Raw genomic sequence first — 22,365 nt, 5'->3', positions numbered from 1 at the left:
GCATAATGTTTATGTTCCTGGACTCCCACATAGTTCACCACGGTTCGAGTCCCAGAGGCTTAAAAATTCACACCAGGCACATGTGCAGATGTGCCCAGAATCCTGAGAGGAGAATAGAGGAGAAGGGATTGTGGCATGGCCATCCCTCTTGGGGATGATTTCTCACTTTCTGTCTCTCTGGCGAGCATACAAGCCCTATAGCAAAAACCTCTCTTAAAATAAAATTATTCATGGGACCAGCAGTTAGCGTAATGGCTATGTCGTTGGACTCCCATGTAGTCAACCGCAGTTCACGTCCCGGACCCAGTGGCTTAAAATTCACGCCGGGCGTGTGTGCGTGCATGCCCAAAATCCCGAGAGGAGAACGGAGGAGAAGGGATTGCGACATGGCCATCCCCCCTGGGGGGTGATTTCTTGCTTTCTGTCTCTCTGTCTCTCTCTGTCTGTCTGGCAAGCACATGGGTCCTATAGCGAAAACCTCTCTAAAAAAAAAAATATTCAGGGCCAGCAGTCAGCATAATAACTATGTCACTAGACTCACATGTAGTCAACCGTGGTTCGAGTTCTGGACCCCATAGTGTAAACTCACGCTGGGCGCATGTGTGTGCATGCCCAAGATCCCGAGAGGAGAATGGAGAAGAAGGGATTGTGGCATGGCCATCCCTCTTGGGGATGATTTCTCACTTTCTGTCTCTGTCTTTCTGGTGAGTGCACACTCCGTATAGCAAAAACCTCTCCCTCCCAAAAAAATATTATTCTAGGTAGTTAAAATATTTACCCTTATAAAGGAACTTATTTTCACTGTGTATTCTAATTAGTTATCACAGATGTCAGAAGCTATTCATGCTTCTTACGAATGTAAATTCATGTAATAAGTGAAAATTTAATTTTACAGGAAAAATTGATGTTTGAGTGGATTAATTTCTAAGTAGAGCTGTAAAATATTTCTAAAACACAATTCCAAATAAATCATTAAAAGTTACATTATGATTCTAACATCTCATTAAACTGAATTTTTTTCCCTTTACCCTAACAGGTTATTATTAATTTGGTAGACCAGGCAGGAAGAGAGAAAATTATTGGAGATGCTTACCTGAAACAAGTGTTGCTCTTTAACAACTCAAATCTTACTTATGTTTCATTTGACTTCCACGAGCACTGGTAAGGTTACTTCCTGAAATCAGTTTCGATCAGTTGTAATGTTTGTGGTAGATGCTGCTATGGGGATCTTGGTTCCTCTTCTCTTTGCTAGGAAGAAGAATTTCTTTTTCTCATTATTGGAGAAGAACATTGCTCTCCGTCTCTTGTTTGCTTAGTTTTAATTTTCATATGGACTTTATTTTGGCTAAAATTTTGAGTTAATTATTCCCCAAATACTTACAGTCTTTTTGTTCAAAAATTACTTGGAAACCCAGAATTCCATTCTTGCTTTGATCACACTCATTGAACACCTTTAGTAGCGTTTCCTTTCTGCTTGCATCTGAGCCCAGCAAAAGTTAGTTTCCTTATTTAGGAATCTTTCAGCTGACTCCTTATTCTATATTAGTAATACTTCTTTTCCAATGGATAAACTTTACTAGAGTTTACTCTACAAAAACAATAATTGGTGAATCATTTTGAGGATACCTTTGACTTGTCTGTATCCTGAAAGCAAGGTTCTTTTACTGTAATCCTGTCTCTAATTTGAGCTAATTTACCTAGGTATTGGAAATTTGGCAGAGAAAGAAATTTCCAATATCTGTAATCTGTTTCAATGTATTCTTTTTTTTAAGACCTTTTATTATTATTAGTTGTCACATAATTGTACATATTTATGGGGTACAGTGTAGTTTTTTTAATACATAAATATGATGTATAATGATCAGATCAAGTGATCAATATATCTATCACCTCCAACATCTACATTACTTAAAAATAATTTATTTATTTTTATTACTTAAAAAAATTTTACATTTGGGGCCAGCAGTTTATGTGGTACTTAAAGTGCTGGACTCCCACATGACCAACCGTAGTTTGAGTCCTGAACCTGGTGGCTTCCTTTCTCATTTTCCCTCTCTCTCTCTCTCTCGCTCGTCAAATTAAAAAAATAATAATGATGAATAAAATTAAATGAAAAATAATTATTTTTAAAAATTTACATTTGATCACTCTACATCTTTACAGTGTACAAAATTGTTTTTCCCAGCATGAATACAGTGCACATCAGTCAAGTCATAGATATTACCATATACATTATCATCAACAGATACCTTTTCATTTTTGTACCAGTGAAATGCTTCTTTTTTCCTCCTGATTCCCTCCTTCCCACCTCCCTCAGTATATTCTTAAGTATGTATGTTTTCTTTCACAATGCAGATTAGTTATAAACATGTATATACTTGCCTATGTAATATATAAGAGTATTAACCTCATATACATGTAGTAGTATTTTAATTTTTCAGAACTACTTAAATATATCTTAAATAAGTTTAAAATTTTTATTATTGTATGTATTGTATTAATTTTTGGTTTTGGCATGTATTCTAGCCGAGGAATGAAGTTTGAGAATGTTCAAACACTAACAGATGCCATTCATGACATAATTCTTGACATGAAGTGGTGCTGGTAGGTATTTCATAAGAAATTATTATGACAAACTTGTGGTCTGTGAAATCATATATATTTGTCTAGTACCATTAGGTATAAGAATAATAGCAGCAGCAGAGACAGCATTTCTGTTTTACTTCCTAATGTCAGCTCTTCTTTTCAAGAGAGTATTGTTGATCAGTAGGCAGTGTTACTTTGAACAGAGAGATGATGTCAAATGGTCTGGGAAAATAAAGTGAAATGCTCTGTGATTATTCTTTAAGGAGATAAGTTTATTCCTTCTCATGCTCCATGTTCTACATTTTTTCTTTTTCCTTTTTCTCACTGTCCCTAATATGGGAAGACAGGTTTAGAGGTAATGGGTCGCAGTTTTCAGGCATTTCAAAATTATCAGAGAAGAAAAATGATTCTCAGACTACAGGTGGTAGAAGGAAGAAAAAATTGGCTTAAAGGACAGGAGAGAACATTCGATTACATTTTAAGGCTGTGTGGTGGCCAGAGAAATTAGATGAACAAGGCATGCTGCATGACTCCTCCCTGGGCGGTTAAGTAAATTAGGTCTGTTTCAGATAGTTTAGATGCATTTCTACTCTGAGCAAAAAAAAGGAACAAAGTATCATTTTAAAGTTTCTTCTTAAGTTTATAGAAAAGCATAACTTGGGGTTGTATGAGCTCTGCTTCGTAGTTCTGTGGCTTAGGGCAAGTCACTCTTTTTGTACCTTAGTTTCGTTTATATATATACATATATATATTTTGTCTAAACCAGAGTTAGGGTTCAGCACTGTGGCCTAGGGGTTAGAAGAGCCAGATCTCACGTGGCCAACCTTGGTTTGGCCCTAGTGGCAGGGCACATGTATACGCATGCCCAGAATTTTGACAAAATGGAGACATGGAGAAGAAGGGATTGCATCATGACCATACCCCACTGGGGAGTGCTTTCTCCCTCTCTCTCTGTCTCTTTCTGGTGAGCACATACTTTCTGGCAATTAAAAAAATAATAATAGGAAGCCAGCAGGTAGTGTGGTAGTTGGGGGCGCTGGGCTCCCACATGGCCAATCGTGGTTCAAGTCCTGGACCTGGCGGCTTGCTTTCTCACTTACCCTCTTTCTCTTTCTCACTCTCGCTTGCCAAGTTATTATGTAAATTAACAATAATGTCCTTGAAGGATTCAATAATTCCTTGCACTTAATAGTATTCCATGCAAATTGATACCTAATGCTGCTGCTGTTATTGTTCAAATAATTGTGTTTTTTTTAATTACTAAAATATTCATATTATAAAACAATGTGTACTATTTTTGAAAAGGGTTGATCAAGCTGGGGTAATATGTAAACAAGAAGGAATTTTTCGCGTTAATTGCATGGACTGCCTGGATCGTACCAATGTGGTCCAAGCTGCTATCGCACGAGTGGTCATGGAACAGCAGGTAATTTGGAGTCTATTGAATTTTAAATATTAATTTTAAATACCTTTCCTTAAAACATGTAAACAAATAGCTTAAATCTGTTTTCAAATGTCTAATGTCCTTTAGAACATAAAATAGCATAAAAACATCCTTGTTATGTTAAAACCTTGAAAGTACAACTTCACCAGAAGTGGGTTAAATAAAATGGCATTTTCTTAAATACGCATTTCAAAAATGTGAGGGGGCCAACCACTAAACTGTTGGGTGGCATCATGTGTTCACTGTCATTTTTCTCTCACTTCCAAACCCACACTTCCATATATGAGGCTGGGAGTCTGCACACCATGTTTTCACTGGGTTAGCTGGCTCTACCAATATGGTTGACAAAGGAATACCACAAGGCAGGCATAGGAAAGGGACACAAGTGCCTTCTCCTGTGTTTCTCCTGTCAGCAGCTAACTCCCTTGGAGCTTGCTGGTTCCTTTGTCACTGTAAACGCAGCCTCCTCCCTTTGTGCCTCAGCCCTACCAGTAGTAACTGCCTCCTTCGTTGTCTCTCATCATCTCTGTTATCTCCCCTTGTAGATGTTTCAGCCCTCTAACACCTGGAAGACCAAGTCCCTGTATTAAATTCCCAAGGTGGATATACCTAGCATGGTTTCTGTTTTGTTTTGTTTTTCTAATAGAACTTTATGGCAGTTCTTTGAAGGCATAGTTCTGTTCCTCTACTGCAGCAGACAAGCTTTTGAGTGTCCACATAATAGATAGATGTTGACCCCATGCAAAGAACTTATCCTTTTTAAATTTCATCTTGAAAATGGGGGTAATAATATTAGTTACATAATGTTGCTTTGATAAGTAAATGAGATAAAAAGCTCTCAGGACACTATCTCTGGCAAAGAGTGAACATTTATTGGGTGCTCAACGACCCTGCTACTATTGAGTTGTTGGAAAAGTCATGATGCATTTTTGCATAGAAAAAATACACCATGACTTTTCTGACAACCCAATATTAATATTATTGTTTTTATGTGCCTTTTTTTTTTTAAGTTTTTTGTGACTTGGCTCATACACTTGTAGAGAGAGACAGAAAAAGACACACTGAGAGGAAAAATGAGAAATCATCCCTGGGGGGATGGCCATGCTGTAGTCCCTTCTCTTCCATTCTCCTGCTGGGATTTTAGGGACATACACACACATGACTGGTGTGATTTTCAAGCTGCCAGGTCCAGGACTAAAACCACGTTCAGCCATGTGGGAGTACAGTGCCTAAACCACTATGCCACCTGCTAGTCCCTCTATGTGCTTTTCAAAACAATTTTCTATGTGCTTCCTTGATATTTAATTTTATTTCATAAGCAAATGTAAGGCAAAGATAAAATATGTGTGTCTGATCCTACATGTTAAAAATTATGCCAAAATAATACAAATATTTCTTTTATTCAACTGTAGCAACTCATACAGCTGCCCTTTAAACCATTCTTTCTTTATTTTAATTATTTTATTTAGCCTTATTTATTTATTTATTTTAATTTGACTAGAGAGGGACAGAGAAAGAGAGAAAGGGAAAGTGAGAAAGCAAGCTGCCAGGTTCAGGACGCGAACCACAGTCAAGCATGTGGGAGTCCAGTGCCCTTAACCACCATGCCACCTGCCAGCCCCAAGCCATTCTTTATTTTGTAAAAAAATCTGAAAACACCATTTCTTTCATTTAGGAATCATAAATTATATATGAATATGTTTCCTTTTTGTTTAATAAACATTTTATACTCTGATTTCCTGACTTATACAGATAATTCACCAATTTGTTCATTTTAGCTGAAAAAATTAGGTGTGATGCCACCGGAGCAGCCACTCCCTGTGAAATGTAATCGGATATACCAGATAATGTGGGCCAACAATGGTGACTCCATTAGCAGACAGTATGCAGGGACAGCTGCTCTGAAGGTAAATACATGCAGCAAGCATATATGGATTATTCTGTGGAATACAAAATAGACTGGTTTAAAATCAACTTTAATTTTTTTTTTCTCTTTTTTTTTTTTTGGGAGAGATTTTCACTGTAGGGTGCGTGCGCTCGCCAGACAGACAGAGAGAGACACAGAGAGACAGAAAGCGAGAAATCACCCCCCAGGGGGGATGGGCACGCACGCACACGCGCCCGGCGTGAGTTTTAAGCCACCGGGTCCGGGACACGAACCACGGTCAACTACGTGGGAATCCAGCGACATAGCCATTACGCTAACTGCTGGTTCCCAAATCAACTTTAATTTTGAGGGAGAGGTAGGTGGGCTATTGGTAGGTCTGTGTAGCTGACTTTTTTTTTTCTGGAATTTGTGGCAAGGCGCAGGGGTCAACTATCCTAATTACTGGAGAAGCCAGGAAATATGACACAAGCAGGTCACTCATTACTCAGAGACAGAGGTAAGATAGTGTAGATCTGAGGAGGAACATGTCCTGTCTTGGGAAGAACTAGTTTTTATAATTCTGTAGACAGGTCTGACCCCATTGTGGTTAGGAGAGCTGGATCCCACATGGCCAACCATTTCAAAACAACATAAACAAGACAGTCAAAACAAAACATGTATACTAGTGGGATTTGGCCCCAGTATGATACTTTGTCTTCTCTGAGTTTTAATCCTACCCTTGTTTTTTACTAGCTCTGTGCCCTTGGGTAAATCACTTAACCGTAATTCTCTCTCATTTGTGAAATGGGACTAGTAATAGGCCTATCTTAGAGGATTATTGTGGGATTATATGATGTTAGGATTTAGAACATTCCCTGACATATAGCAAATACTAAAGAAATATTTTATTATTTTCTTGTTTATAAATAAAATCTTTTGAAGATCTTAAAGAGCTAAGAGCTTTTTTAAAAAGAATTATTTATTTAATTTTATTTATTATTAATTTTTTAGAGGTTTTTGCTATAGGGCACATGTGCTCACCAGGGAGAGAGAGACAGAAAGTGAGAAATCACTCGCCAAGGGGAATGGCCACACCGCAATCGCTCTCCTCCATTCTCTTGGGGTCTTGGGCATGTATGTGCACCAGATTCGGTACTCAATCTATTGTTGACTTCATGGGAGTCCAGGGACATAACCGTTACACCATTTGCTGGTCTCTATTATTTTTTAATTTAACAAGAGAGAAACAGAAGAAAAGTGAGAAGAAAGTAAGCCACCAGATCTGGGACTCAAACCACAGTCAGCCATGTGGGATCCCAGGGCCTTAACCATTATGCCTCCTGCCAGCTCCCAGAGCAAGTCTATATAGAATTTTAAGTTAAGCTTAAACTATAGTCCTTAGTAATTAAATATTCTTTCTAGGGGCATTGTACTCTGTGGACAGTAGGAAGTAGTTGAATTATTTTAAATTAGATTTTCATTAATCTTCCTTCCGGTGATAGTTCATCTCAGGATTTTGTTATAGCAAATGATAACATTAAGTGCTCAAAGAGAGATTTTTGCTGTAGGGCATATGCACTCGACAGAGAGACAGAGAGGTACAGAAAGAGAAAAATCACTACCTGGGGGGATGGCCATGCCACAATCCCTTCTTCTCCATTCTCCTCTCAGAATCTTGAGCATACACACACACGTACCCAGTGTGAGTTTAAGTCACTGTTCCAGGATTCGGACTATGATAGACTATGTGGGAGTCCAGTGATGTAACCATTACACCATCTGCTGGTCCCACTAGCTTTTTTTAAAAGAAACTGTCAGAGGGTGTGTGTGCTCTCAAGAGAGGAGGAAAGGAGGAGGGAGAAAGAAACAGAGAAAGAAAAGGAGAAAGAGAAAGTAACTCCCAGTGAAATGTAGTCATGCAATAATATAATCTCTTCTCCATTTCTCAGTCTTGTCTGGATTTTGGACACATACACACAAATGCTTGGCACGCTTTTTAAGCCACCAGGAGGATTCAAATCACACAATTTGCCATATGGTATCTGGTTCCCTTAATTATCAGGCCACAGGGCTGCCCCCAGATGCTGTTAATTTTTAGTTGAGCAATAAATATCAAAATCTTCTTATTAAGGAAAGTAAACTTCAGAAGTTCTTGTTTAAGTTACTGTTTGAAGAAAACTACTTTTCCTTCCCTTGATTTTAAACTACTTTGAGATCAGCATTCATGCCTTTTTCTTCACAATAGATAGTTGTTGCTATACTAATATTCCTGCAAATGGCCTAATTAATTGTTCTTATATTGTCAGTTTTGGGACCAGGCCTGTTTCTGAGATTACTTTGGGTAGAAATAGTAGGATTGGGTTGGGAAGAAAAAGACTACATTTCTTGCTTGAAATTTAAGTTACTGCCTCTCTAAGGACTTGGTCTGACACCTTTGTTACGAAAATCCAGAGAAACAAAACAATTTAAATCTTCACAGGATTGTTCTACAGGTGATCGTAAAATGCAATGAGGTATGGAAACCTCTGGTCTTCCTCTCTTTATATCTACACACACACACACACACACACACACGTGCACACACACATGCACACATTAAATTTCATTATAGTAAATTCGAAGGAACTATCCACCCATGTTAGAGAATTGACTTTTGAATATTTTACCACTTTTAGGCTTGAAAAATCTTGTTGTTTTGGTGTTTGTTATATAATTGATTTTGTCCTATAAATTCTAGAAATTCTAAAGCATCATCTAATTGTGAAGACTTGATGACAAAAATAGCATGTTTCATTATTTGATATTCTGGGATCAGAATCAAATTCTAGTAGATGTTTTAATTTACATTATTTGGAAGTTATAGAACTTATAACTTGGGAATTATAAAAGTGAGTAGAGTTCCGATCTTGAACTGAAAGCCCACAACTGATTTTGAGAACATTCTTGTGTTTTGAGTAAATTGTTAAAATGCCTTTTTCTTTGACAGGGTGACTTTACAAGGACAGGAGAAAGGAAGTTAGCAGGAGTTATGAAAGATGGAGTTAACTCAGCAAATAGGTATTACCTCAATCGATTTAAGGATGCTTATAGGCAAGCCGTTATAGGTAAGGAGCAGAAATGCTTTTTTTTTTTTTTTTTAATTTACTATTCCTTTTGTGACTAACATTTTACAGAAACCAACTTCATTAGCATAAGTCATGATTTGTAATATATTTGTGTTTCTATATTGAGCATCTTACCCAATAAATCAAATTCAATTTTTTGTAAGATTAGAAATTGACAAATATTTTTGGTTAGAGCCACAAAAGAAACTATCTATTTCATATGTATTTATCAGTTTGATACCCATGTAATAGAAAGTAGAACAGAAGTTCCTAGAATGTTTTTCTGTTTGTTTTTCTATTATTCAAGGCTGAGCGATATAACCAGATGATTTTTCTTTTCCTGTATGCCATTTATCATAGATTCAGTCTGTGGATAAATACACCATCCCTTTCCATAAGCATAGACTAATTGAATATTAGGGTATCAGATTTAAACATTATCCTAAACAAATCATCATTGTTTAGAAGAGGAAATGAGAGGGTAGATTGTCTAAGGCAATTATGTATTGGCATATTTGTAATTTAATTTTCATGGAAATGCTTTAGGATTAACGTAAATGTAGAATGTTCCAGATTAGAACCAAATGTAACATAACCAACCTATGGTCCCTGAGAATCTTCTTAAAGTCCTGTTTTCTTTCCACCTGGTTACTTAGTATATGATGGGGTCTGGACACAAGTTTAGTAGGAATTTAGAAGTCTGGTATAAAGAAGTTTGATTCATTTGCCAGAGGTGGGAGATGCATGCTATGAGTAAATAATTGAATCTGGGGGGGACCAGCAGTTAGCGTAATGGCTATGTCGCTGGACTCCCACATAGTCGACTGCGGTTCGCGTCTTGGATCTGGTGGCTTAAAACTCACGCCGGGCGCATGTGCATGCGTGCCCAAGATCCCGAGAGGAGAACGGAAGAGAAGGGATTGCGATATGGCCATCCCCTCTGGGGGGTGATTTCTCACTTTCTATCTCTGTCTTTCTCTGTCTGTCGGGCGAGCGTACGCGCCCTATAGCAAAAAACCTCTAAAAAAAAAAAAAAAGAATTAAATTTTGGGAGTTTATTCAAGGAAAAAATAAAATAGCTTGCTTCCGTTGATTGACCTAGCATTTCAGGTATCACTGAGGACCTAGGATCTGTTCTTATCTCTGAGTAGTCATCCATTGGATTAGCTCATCCTGATGCTGAAGCTGGTGTTCTTCTCAGATGAGAGGTGTAGGCCAGTATTAGTCGGAGCTTATTGCTTCCCTGTGTAGGGCCAGTGGTTAGCGAATCTTTTCTAAAGATTCCTTTAGGCTTATTGTTCCAATAACTTCACAGCAAATGGGATCATAATGATTTTCTAAGGTGTCAGTGTATGCCCTACCAGGAGGAAGTTAGCTTGTCTATTCATATCTTTTACTTCTTTAAATATTGACTTATTTGTCTTTTTATTGAGTTGTAGATGTCTTTCTGTATCCTTGATACAAGTCCCTTACCAGATAGATAATTTGTAAATATATTTTTCTTTTACTATGGTTGTCTTTTCACTTTCACATTGGTGCTCTTTGGAACACAAATATTTTATACTTTGATGATGTCCAGTTTGCTGGCTCTCTTTTTCTTTTGGTGTTTACATTTTGGAGTCATAGCTAAAAAAAAGTGTAATCCAAGGTCACAAGGATATATGCTTATGTTTTCTCCTATGAGTTTTATAGTTTTAAGTCTTACTTTTTCTCTTTTATTTTAAAAAATGTTAGTAAACTAAGATGACAAGCAATATTTCCACTTCCATCCTAGATTTGATGCAAGGCATTCCAGTGACAGAAGATCTTTATTCCATATTTACCAAGGAGAAAGAGCATGAAGCTTTGCATAAAGAAAATCAGAGAAGTCACCAGGAGTTAATTAGCCAACTCTTACAAAGTTACATGAAGTTACTACTGCCTGATGATGAAAAGTTCCATGGGGGCTGGGCCCTCATTGATTGTGATCCCAGGTGAGTTGGAGTGGTGTCTTGTTGACTGACTTGCTTAACTTTCTGATGTTGGTAAGTTGTCATTAATGCTAGCAGCTGTCCTTAAGGCTATGGGCATGGATGCATGATGCATGGCAGTTTCTAGTACAGGGCTGGTATTAAGGCAAGCTGACTGAGGCATTCATCACCATGAAGAATTAGGAGGCCATTAAAAAAGCGCAATAACGGGGACCAGCAGTTGGCATAATGGCTGTGTTGCTGAATTACCATGTAGTCGATCAAGGTTTGAGTCCCGGACCTGGTGGCTTAAACTCACATTGGACGCATGTGCGTGTGTGCCCAAGATCCGAGAGGAAAAGGGATTGCCACGTGGCCATTCCCCCTGGGAGGTGATTTCTCGCTTTTTGTCTCTGTCTCTCTCTTTCTGGAGAGCACACGTGCCCTATAGCAAAAAAAACTCTCAAAAATAAAAAAACTCAATAATGAAGAGAAATATTTTAATGCAGTATTTGATATTCAAATGTGGCAAGGCCACTCTGTGGCCTTGTGGATAGGAGGCTGGACCTTACATGGCCAACTATGAAGTTTGAATTTTGGACCCAACAGCTTAAAAACAAATGTGTGTGTGTATGTGTGTGTGTGTGTGTGTGTGTGCTCATAATCCTGTTAGTTTGGAGAAATGGAAGGGCGAGGACTGCAGTGTGACCACACCCCATAACAGATGCTTTTTCCCTCTCTCTGGTGAGTGCATGTACCCTCTGGCAATTTTTTAAATTGGCACACTACTGCCTTGCAGCCGGGTGTGTGACCCTCCACTTCCACACCTCCAGAATCTAGGTTTTTGTAGTAGAGCACATGAGTGAGTGCAACAAGAGGTACAGTGATGTTGGTTATTTTTATTGGTCATAACATAATCTTGGCCTTCCATGAAACAAATAGGGACAGTGATACTTAACATTTTTTAGAGCAAAACCATCCAGATTGAAGTGGTTCTTCCAAATATCCATTAACAGCAGGATCTAACTAGACTGAATGCTTTTCTTTAGACTGAAATCTAAGATGATAACCATTTTTTTTTTTGAGAGGTTTTCGCTATAGGGTGCGTGTGCTCGCCAGACAGAGACATAGAGATAGAAAGCGAGAAATCACCCCCCAGAGGGGATAGTCACACCGCAATCCCTTCTCCTCCATTCTCCTCTCGGGATCTTGGGCATGCATGCACACACGCCCGGCGTGAGTTCTAAGCCACCGGGTCTGGGACGCGAACCGCGGTTGACTACGTGGGAGTCCAGCGACATAGCCATTACGCTAACTGCTGGTCCCAGATGATAATCTTTAATAGTATAAATCAGAAACATTTCAGTAAATTCTAGACCAAGCTTTTTAGCCTAAAGCATTCTATTTAGATTTTTATCTTATTTTACATTTTGTGTGTTTTTAATAAAAGGGGTATAAAGTAAGCTTGAAGGTACAATTAAACGCAAGATAGTACCTACATATATAAACAAGAATTAAAAACAACATTGACTGGGACCAACAGTTAGCGTAATGGCTATATTGCTGGACTCCCATGTAGTCGACTGCAGTTCGCGTCCCAGACCTGGTGACTTAAAACTCATGCCGGGCGCGTGTGCATGCGTGCCCAAGATCCTGAGAGGAAGAGGAGGAGAAGGGATTGTGGCATGGCCATCCCCCCTGGGGGGTGATTTCTCGCTTTCTGTTTCTCTGACTCTCTCTGTCTAGTAAGCGCATGCACCCTATAGCAAAAACCTCTCAAAGTACAACAACAACAACATTGACTATAGCTTCTATAGGGAAACTTTCCATGACTTTAAGCTCATGAACTATTTTGCTTTGATAGTAAATAATTTATGTATGATTGTAATTTATTTATTTATTATTTTTGGAGAGATTTTTGCTATAGGGCGCGTGCGCTTGCCAGACAGACAGAGACATAGAGACAAAAAGACAGAAATCACCCCCCAGGGGGGACGATCACACCGCAATCCCTTCTCCATTCTCCTCTCGGGATCTTGGGCACGCACGCACACACGCCCGGTGTGAGTTTTAAGCCACTGGGTCCGGGATGCGAACCACGGTCGGGGGCCCGGCGCCATAGCCATTACGCTAACTGCTGGTTCCCTGTATGATTGTAATTTACAGACTTTGAAAATAAGAGAAAATTTTCTTTACACAGAATTTAGCAGAAAATTTCTGCATTCTTTAAACTTTGGTAAAAATATTTTTATTCATGTGATTTAGTTTATTTTTTAATAATAACAATCCAACTTAATGCAATAACAACAGGATAGTATTTTTAATTCTCATTCAGAAATAACTGCAAGTAGCACGTCTGCCTGATGCTTAGGTTTTAACTATGTGTTTCTGTGTTTTTAAAGGTGTCGTGATTATTAACATCATCTTCCTTTGATCAAATGTTTTTGTTTCTACTTTGGGATAATTGAAATCAAGAAAAACCCAATGGTTTATTTATTCTTCTTCTTTTTTTTTTTTTAACTTTATTTATTTATTTATTTTTATTTGACCAGAGAAGCACAAAATGAGAGAGAGAGAGAGAAAGAAAGAGAGAGAGAGAGAGAGAGAGAGAGAGAGAGAGAGAGAGAAAATGAGAAAGCAATCTTCCACGCCCAGGACTTGAACCACAGTCGGCCATGTGGGAGTCCAGTGCCCTTAACCACCACGTTACCTGCTGGACCCACCCCCCAATGGTTTATTTCTAATGCTAGTTATCATTTTGTAGGATGACACTGCATATGATTTTGTTTCCTGTCCCATAATTTGTGGAAAGTTAGTACCCTGGGTAATAAGTATAAAAAAATACAGAGTGTATAGCTATGCTGTTTAAAGCTTATCAAATAAATAAATAAATAAATAAAAATGGGTATGCATACTTTGTTAAGAGTCGTTAAAAGCTTCTTGCAGAGCTTTATGAAAAGTCTCATATTTATTTCCAGCCATTGAATTTACCAAAACAATGGTGAAACAAAAATACTCTTCTTGGATTAGGCATTTAAGAAATCATTGTTGAGTAGTTAGAGTCTTAAATCTCTCAAGTTCTCCTATCAAATGTTGACCTTAGAAATATAATTGTGCTTCAGTGTTTTTATCTTTTGTTCATTAAGATGATGAATTATGAGGGTACTTGAAAAGGTTTGTGGGAAAATGGAATTAAAGTATGAGTTTAGGGCTAGCAGTGGCGGGCAGCTGGATCCCACATAGCTGACCGAACAGCTTGAGTCCCAGACCCAGTGGCTTGAAAAACAGGCCAGATGTGTGTGTGTGTGTGTGTGTTTGACCAAAATCCTGAGAGGAAAATGGAGGAGAAGAGATTAGAGCCTGGCCATCTCCCCTGAGAGGGGTGATTTCTCACTTTCTGTTTGTTTATTGTTTTTTTTCCTCTCTCTTTTTCTTTCTTTTCTTTCTGTCTGTGTCTCTCTCGCTCTGGCGAGTGCATGTGCCCTGTAGCAAACTTAATTTTTTTTTTTAATTATGAGTTTGTTCAAGTGTGTAGACATTTTTTTGGAAGACTCTTGGTTCTTCTCCTTTTTCTAATTTTTTACCATCCCTCTCTAATGCCCAGCAATGGCACTCCACATTTCTTTTTACCCCTGCATTATTAAATCTAGTTTTCTGATAAAAGGGAGCCAGTGGTTGTCTTTGCTCGTCTTCTTCAATTAAAGCTCCTAATAAAGAATAACTTCACATCAATAGTACGTGCTAGACAGCATGGGTAGTACCTCTTTACAGCATGGGTAGTGCCTCTTTCACTTTGGTCATTGCTGCTTTGGGGCTATATTGGTGAGGAGTACTTCCCCAAAAAACAGAGCTCATTTTTCCTTCACTACAAGTTTGTAGTGAAATTAAGCTTGTAGCTCTTTTAGTTCTATACTGTAACACCATAGGTGTTAATTAGGCCCAGGGCTTGTGTGCTGCAGGCTAAGTCTCCTGAGTAGTGTTCAATTTGGTGTTGTATTTCCTGCCTTTCTTCTAAGGTCAAGGCACAATGTTTTCATCCTCTAATTCTTTCTTAAATGGTCAGTTTCTAAGAGTGATTGTAAGACTATCTTTGCCCGATTTACTTGCCAAAGTCTCCATTGCCATTTCATCCTCATCCTTTTCCTTGTGATCATTGGCCTACAAAGTAGCCCATCAGAGTCACTGTCCTTGCCTAGGAATTCCCTTTGACCTTTGTCCTCTGAGACACTGAAAGATTCTGAATATTCTCCCATCAACCCAGGAATGATTAGCTGTGGTGCTGTCTTTCCTATCTTGTAGGTTGTGGACTTAGTTTGAGTTTTCTCTACTAACATGGAAGCCAGTGCTTTATTGAGAGTGGTTCTGTTTTTGCCTTTTCAATCTGGAGAAACTGACTGTGGTCTAAAGCAGGAAATCTCCACTGCTTAACCAGGACAACAGGAGTATCTGAGGGAATGAGGTGCTTATTCTCATAAGAGGAGGTGGATCAGAGTGTGCAGAGGGATCATAGACTCGAGAAATATATGTGTTGCCTGTCTGTTCCTTGGTAAGGTTTGAAACTCTCAACTCTGGTCTCAGAAACATCCCTAAGATTGACTATGCCAAATAGGTTACATCTTACAGTGGTTGAGATGTTGGCTGTTTGCTAATTTTTTTTTATTATTTTTTTTTTTTGGTTCTCACCATTACTATTTTACTAGAAACCACTTCCTTTGAATTTTTGAGACAGAAAAAGGTAGATGGAATAGATAGTGAAGCTGATGCTTTATTTTTTTAGAGGTTTTTGCTATAGGGTGTGTATGCTCGCCAGACAGAGAGAGAGAGACAGACAGAGGGACAGAAAGCGAGAAATCACCCCCCAGGGGGGATGGCCACGCCACAGTCCTTCTCCTCCATTCTCCTCTCGGGATCTTGGGCACGCACGTACATGTGCCTAGGGTGAGCTTTAAGCCACTGGATCTGGGACGCGAACCACAGTCGACTGCGTGGGAGTCTAGCGACATAGCCATTATGCCAACTGCTGGTCCGAAGCTGATGCTTTAAAACCAGTGACTTCTCAGGTCATGTTTTGGCATGTTGGCTTGAGTAGGATAGGGACTGTCCACCAGCAGTGTTGTTTTTCTTTTGTTGTTGTTGTTGTTGTTGTTGTTTTAATTACCCTTTGACTAGCCACACCATGAGCCCATTTCGGAGGCCCAGGTGGTTTGGAGGTTTAGGTTTGGATCTGGACTTAGGGCGATCTTGAGGAGGTGGAACAGGAGCCATTAGTGTCTCAGAGTGGTTTTCAGGGTTCTTCTTTCTTCTGCCTTTTTTCCCCTAGGGATGGTGCTATTTCAGATATAGAACCATTACTTGCTTCAGATTTTACATTTTCTCCTGTACTCTAATGGTTATTACACACTTACTTGAGTTTTCAAAGTTAACTATTACCTATCCATCTTGATTAGACAATTTTTTAAAAAATTCCCCTTACTAGCACCAATTTGTTGTTTTTATTTACAGTGTTTTCCAGGGCCATCCATGTTGTAGGATATATCAGAATTTCATTCCTTTTTATAGCTGAACAGTACTTCATTGAATGGATATACCACATTTTGTTTTTCCATTCTTTTATTGATAGACATTTGGGTTATTTCCACATTTTGACCATTACAAATAGAGCTGCTGTGAAAATTTGTGTACAAGTTTTGTTTCAACATTTGTATTCAGTACTTTTGGGTATATATCAAGGAGTGGAAATAGCTGGATCATATGGTAATACTGTTGAATTTTTAAAAAAGTACCAAACTATTTTCCACACTGGCAACAACCAGCAGAGTATGAGGATTCTGATTTCTCTGGGTCCTCACCAATACTTTTTTTTTTTTTAATTGTAGTCTGTCCTAGTGAGTGTGACGTGGTATCTCACTGCCGTTTTGGTTTGCATTTCCCTAATGACAAATGATTTATCCTTTTTTGCCACTTTTTATAACTTTATTCAAAAAAAATACTCCAATCCTTTGTCCACTTTTAATTGAGTCTTCTTGTGGTTGAGTTATAAAGATTTACTGGAACAGGGTCAGACAAGGAATGCAGGGTTGTGCAAGCGCAGTTTGGATCTTGTCTTTAAATTTCTGTTATTTTCATCACATTTTAAAATTAATTTTGATTTAAAAAAGAACACCGTACTAGTAAGTTATCTTGATGACTTTGTTTTTTGGTGTCCTCTTAAATTTTTGCCAGAGATAGCAGCTAACACAACTCACTGCAGTTCCAGCCCTATTTAAATATCTAGTAAAAAATGTATGGTAAGCCATGTACAAATGCCCTGTCCTGTGCAAAGAAGCAAGAGGGGCTGCCATTCTGCCCCTTTCCTCAACTCCCACACTCCTCCTGGAACTGTCCAATACAAGTGGTTTGCTTACTTTCTTCCTTTCCTTGGTGCTCACTTGACGCTCACTCCAGGCCCAGAGCCTTTTTTTTTTTTTAATCCCTCTTCAAACACTGAGCACAGCTCTGTTCATTCCAATTTAGACTCTGGCATGTACGGGTCAAACCTCTCTGGGCTTTTTTTTTTTTTTTTTGGGTCCTTCCCGCCTCTTCCTCTCCTGCCCACACTTATTGTAGAAAATTGACTCTATGGGCTGCGGGAAGGAGGAATTTTCAATTTGAAGGGAAATCAGGGCTATTGTAGAGGCAGGTGCCCTTCAACATCTCCACAAAGCCAACTACTTTTCCCAGCCCTATTCAACTCGCTTTTCATACACCGAAGTAAATTGCTTCTTTCTACACCGTTAGTTGAGTGGCTAGGTCTGCGGCAGCCGTTCTTCCTAGGCATGTGGTGGTACAAGGGACAGATGCTTGTCCACTGCATCCCATCCCATTTGCCCTCGGGCCGTGGGTACAGTCTCTTCCCAAGGCGGTAGTGAACTCTCACGGGAGCCTTCCACCTTGGTACTGCTCCCCTGCGGGGCCGGGGTCGGTGCCCTCCATGGAGGGCGCAGGATGCGCAGGACTGAGTGCGCATGCGCACTGGCCACCTGCCGCGGCCGGAAGTAAGCGTCCCGGAAACTAGACGTGTCCCATGGGCGTGACTTGGCGCGGCCGCATCGCAGTTGCCGCATTCACCGCATTCGCTGCAGGCGCGAGGTTGGCTGCAGGCGGCTCTCTGAGCTTCGAGGCATCGACGGACGGACGGACTGACGGACGGACGGACTAACGATGCCGCGCTCCCACAGGCCTCCACCTACCGCGCAGCGGGCAGCTACCGCTGCTGCCGCCGAACCCAAGTCTGACGGCGTTTTGGGCATGACTTTCAAGATTTTTTTTCAAGATTTTTCTCCTTTTTGCAGGACTTATGATTAAATTTCCTGTGGGGTTATATTTTTCCTGTAAATTACTTCTTTTCCAAAGTCTGATGTTAATGTCCCCTGAAGACAGCGCCTTTTATGCGACCATTGTCGCGGTGGTCGGGCTTCATGTGGTGCTGGCAATTTTTGTCTTCATAGTGTGGAAGGAGGGCTTGCCTCAGTGGCGGGAAAACAAAAACGAATAGAGCAGCTTTCTCTTTAGAGCTGCAAACAGTGGGGGGTGGGGAGTACCTACAGGGTTATTCATTTCGTTTATCGTTTGTATTAAACGTGCTTTTTGTTTTGTTATGTTTTGTTTTTAAAGGGGAAGGGTGGATGGGGAGGGAATTAAGTATTTACTGCAGCTAAGCCTTCAGTAAAAATGGGGTTGGGGGGAGGGCTGACATTTTCGACCGCCTGTTACGTGCCAAGTGCTTTTCATTAAGGACATAATGTTTTTGACTGAGGATCATGTTTGACTGATGTAAATGTTAATGCCAAAACAGGAAACTAGGATGAAAGTAACACTGTAATTAGTAGGAGTAGAATTTATTTCGTATTAAAATTTGTGTCATGACGTAAGTCGTGACGTAATTTTTATGGCTTGACTCAAGCAACAATTTTCAGAGTGCACGTAAGTATCGATGCACTAAACTACAATAAATAACATTTTACGGCGTTCGTGGGTGATTTTCAGTGAAGCTGCCAGATCCTTGACTTTCCGTTTTTTGTTTTTTTTCTCCCCTCATCAATTAATTGGCTAGTGCTCAAATTTAGGCTCCTAGAATCCATCTGTCTGTTAGGTTCTGGCATCTTGTTATCTCATTTGCTGTATTTTTTTGTATATTATTTTAGGTGAAAATTAGGGTGCATTTGTTATTTTAAAGTAAGACTCTTATGTTAGAGTTACACTGCAACAAGGTGCCACTGATGTAGAAAACTGCAGTTTAAGATTTTGGTTAATTCTTCCCCGCAGTACCCCTTAAACAATGACCTCATTCTTACGCAGATTAGTGTTTTTTAAGTTCCCTCTAAATTTTTTTTTTTTTACTATTGCTTTCCGGTGGCATTTTGATAAGGTATAGCAAGTAGCTATGAAATTCTAAGGCAGAAATGTCCACTTGGAATTTGGAGAGCACTACAAGAATACAGATTAATCTCTACTTTCTGGTGGAAAAACTGTCATTAATACTGATTAATATTTAAAGTATTTGAGTTCAGATTCTGTATGTGTTGTTTGATCATTTTCTTGTAATTTTACAAGGGTGTGTATTTTACAGTAGTTTTGGTTTAATAGTTCATCTGGTTTCTAACCTTTATTGTGATGATATTTGAGAGTGGATATAAATATTGCTAAGTGGACTTAGAAATAGGAAATGTTTACTTGTTCCCTGAAAGCCAGGTAAATTAATGTATAGTGAGAAAAATGCAAAGGTTGCTTGGATTTGCTCTACTTTTGCACATAAATGTTACTTTGGAAAATTCATTGAAAAGATGTATTCTACATGAGTATATATTCTAAATGTGTGCTGTGTTATTTTGAAGGTCAGGTAATGAGATAATCTAGATGATTTCTCTCTTCTCAATCTCAACATTTTCCTTTCCAGTAGCCATCTCTGCCATCTTTCAACAACTGCCTGCCACTCAATTATCCCATTTCCCTAGAGGACTCCATAGTGGCTGCCTCTCTCTGGGAAGGGACCTCTCCTCAGCTCCAGCCCTTCCTTCCACCTCCCCCCACCCACCCCCACTTCCCAGATCTGTTTATTTTGTTAAGAATTTTTTTCTAAATGAATAGGTTGTATTACATTTAATTTGAGAAGTAGAGCTCACTGATTATTTGATTTTCTTCTTTTCTTCCTTCATGGCCAATCTTTTGTCATAAGTGACTGCTGGTAAAAATAAGCTTAGTAAAAATGCAGATGAAAATATTTAATTCCTTGTGTCATGTTTGTTTAGCCTCATTGATGCTACTCACAGAGATGTGGATGTGCTGTTACTGCTTTCTAACTCTGCCTACTACGTGGCCTAGTAAGTTGCTTATTGATTTAAAGGTTTTGTTTTTCAAACTTGAATAATTTCACTTGTAGAATTCATAACAGCTTTTGAATCTGGTTTTGCTATATATTTTATGAATCTTCATTGAATCCTTTTATCTAAGTGTTATATCAATCTGACACCCTTTTATCAGATAGAAAATGGGATTTGGGAGTTATAATTGATGTGTTTATGTGTTCTTTTAGCATTCCGTATTCTTTCCTGGACATCTCCCAACTTTTGATATAGTCTGTATTTTTATTATTAGAGGCCATATATCAGTTTGTACTACCCTTCCATGGTTGTTTCCCCATTGTAAGGCATTGAATTGCTTCTGATTTTTTTCTGTTATAAATGGTGCAGCCATCTTTATGTAAATAATGTGTGTGTTTGTACACACACGAATGCATGCTTCTCATTGACCTCAAGGGTATGATGGACTATATGATTTGTGGTTTCTTGTTCTCTGGAAGGATTATCAATTAACAGTGTCACTAGTAAAGTACAAGGACTCATTTCCTCATACCTTACCAGAATTTAATTTTAATTTTATATGTTGTAAGTAAACATTCACTAATTTTTGGCTTTGTGTGAGCTGTCATTTTTTTTTATTTTTAATCATTGCTTTAGATGCCTGTTGGCTTATACCATGTGGATTTTCATTCTTGATTTTGGATATTGACTTATCTGCTGTATTATTCACAGATACATAGCTTTAGTAAACATGTGTGTATGTGTGTTTTGCTTGCCTTTTGGAGGTTAGGTTTTAGGTTTATTTATTTCATTTATTTGAAGTTTCTATAAAACTGAAATTACCTTGTAATTGATTTTTTTTTTTAGTGTCAGATCTAAAACCAGTTTTTATTTAGCTGTTAAACCATGTATGCTATTCCTGTTTAATCTAGTTTTTAAATATTTTAGTTTAACTTTTTAACTACCCCAGAAGGTATTGTGCTGTGGAAAACTGTAGTTTGCTTATGTTGTATGTACCTCAGCTGAAAAGCTAAATGTGCTTTTCATTTTAATTTTCTTTTTACTCCCTTTCTTTTTATCTAGTTATGATGATGAAGTTGATAAAGTAAACCAGTATCAACGACTAAGTCTAGAAGACCTGGAAAAAATAGAAATAGGTAACTTTAACATACTAACCAAGTCATAGAAAGCACATGTTGCTTCCAAGAGTGAGTCAAGTTATTTAAGCAACCAGTGTGTCCATTAGAAACTAGAAAGAAATGCTCCAAGGAATCTATTTTGTAGGACCTCCTTTCTGTTCTTCAGAAATTAGTAATGTGCATAGTCTAAAAATACCCGTATTCCTTTTGTTATTTAACTTATGAAGATTAACCCAGGGATTGAGAAAGTTTAAATGAGACTGAAGAAGAGCTTTTATTGCCTCATCAAAGCAAGAGCTTTGAATCAAAGCAATAAGCTTAAATTTTGTGTGCTATCATTTAGATTATCATTATCATTTAGATTATCATTAGGAAAATGTGCTAACTACCTCATGAACACGTGTTAGTCTTTTAAAATACAGAAGTGAATGTTATGTGAAAGATAATGACTTTATACATATTGATTTGGGTTTTTAGGTCCTGAACCTACTCTTTTTGGTAAGCCAAAGTTCTCCTGCATGCGATTGCACTACAGATACAAAAAAGCAAGTGGCTATTTCCACACACTGAGAGCTGTAATGCGCAATCCAGAAGAGGACGGAAAAGGTAAAAAGATGAAGTGATGAAACTGATGAGCAGTAATTTTATATCAGCTGCTACAAGGCCAAATGGAATTGGGGACAGTATATACCATAACCAAGTGAATGAGAACTGATCAGGGAAGAGCTTTGGGATTTGAGACTTGAAATAGTAAATCTGGTTCCCAGAAGTGCAGGGAATCATTTAAATGAAGTTTGAGGCAAGGGATTCTAGAGGGAATTCTGAATGTGTTTGGCCTTATTAGAAGCCTGGTGTAGCAGGCAGGGACCATGGGTATTGCCTGGGCATTTAGCACAGTACTTAGATAAACATGAGTTAGAACAGTTCTTTTTTTTTTT

General features: G+C 38.6%; 1 protein-coding gene across 1 annotated transcript in view; it reads left to right on the top strand.

Annotated features, from left to right (window-relative positions):
* Window positions 1-22,033, top strand: part of LOC102490825 (phosphatidylinositide phosphatase SAC2) — a gene marked incomplete at its 3' end in the record, with an annotated part of 143,405 nt that extends 121,372 nt beyond the window's left edge. The window contains 9 exon segments of the mRNA XM_027776563.1: window positions 1,037-1,161; window positions 2,527-2,604; window positions 3,892-4,012; window positions 5,809-5,937; window positions 8,884-9,001; window positions 10,776-10,974; window positions 20,238-20,309; window positions 21,372-21,445; window positions 21,905-22,033. Of these exon segments, the coding sequence (XP_027632364.1) occupies window positions 1,037-1,161; window positions 2,527-2,604; window positions 3,892-4,012; window positions 5,809-5,937; window positions 8,884-9,001; window positions 10,776-10,974; window positions 20,238-20,309; window positions 21,372-21,445; window positions 21,905-22,033 (1,045 nt within the window).
* Window positions 22,034-22,365: the final 332 nt, after the last annotated feature.

Source organism: Tupaia chinensis, unplaced genomic scaffold (assembly GCF_000334495.1).
Source record: "Tupaia chinensis unplaced genomic scaffold, TupChi_1.0 Scaffold000683_1, whole genome shotgun sequence".
Lineage (NCBI taxonomy): Eukaryota > Metazoa > Chordata > Mammalia > Scandentia > Tupaiidae > Tupaia > Tupaia belangeri.
The sequence above is the reverse complement of the archived record's forward strand: the minus strand, read 5'-3'. Positions and strand labels throughout refer to the sequence as shown.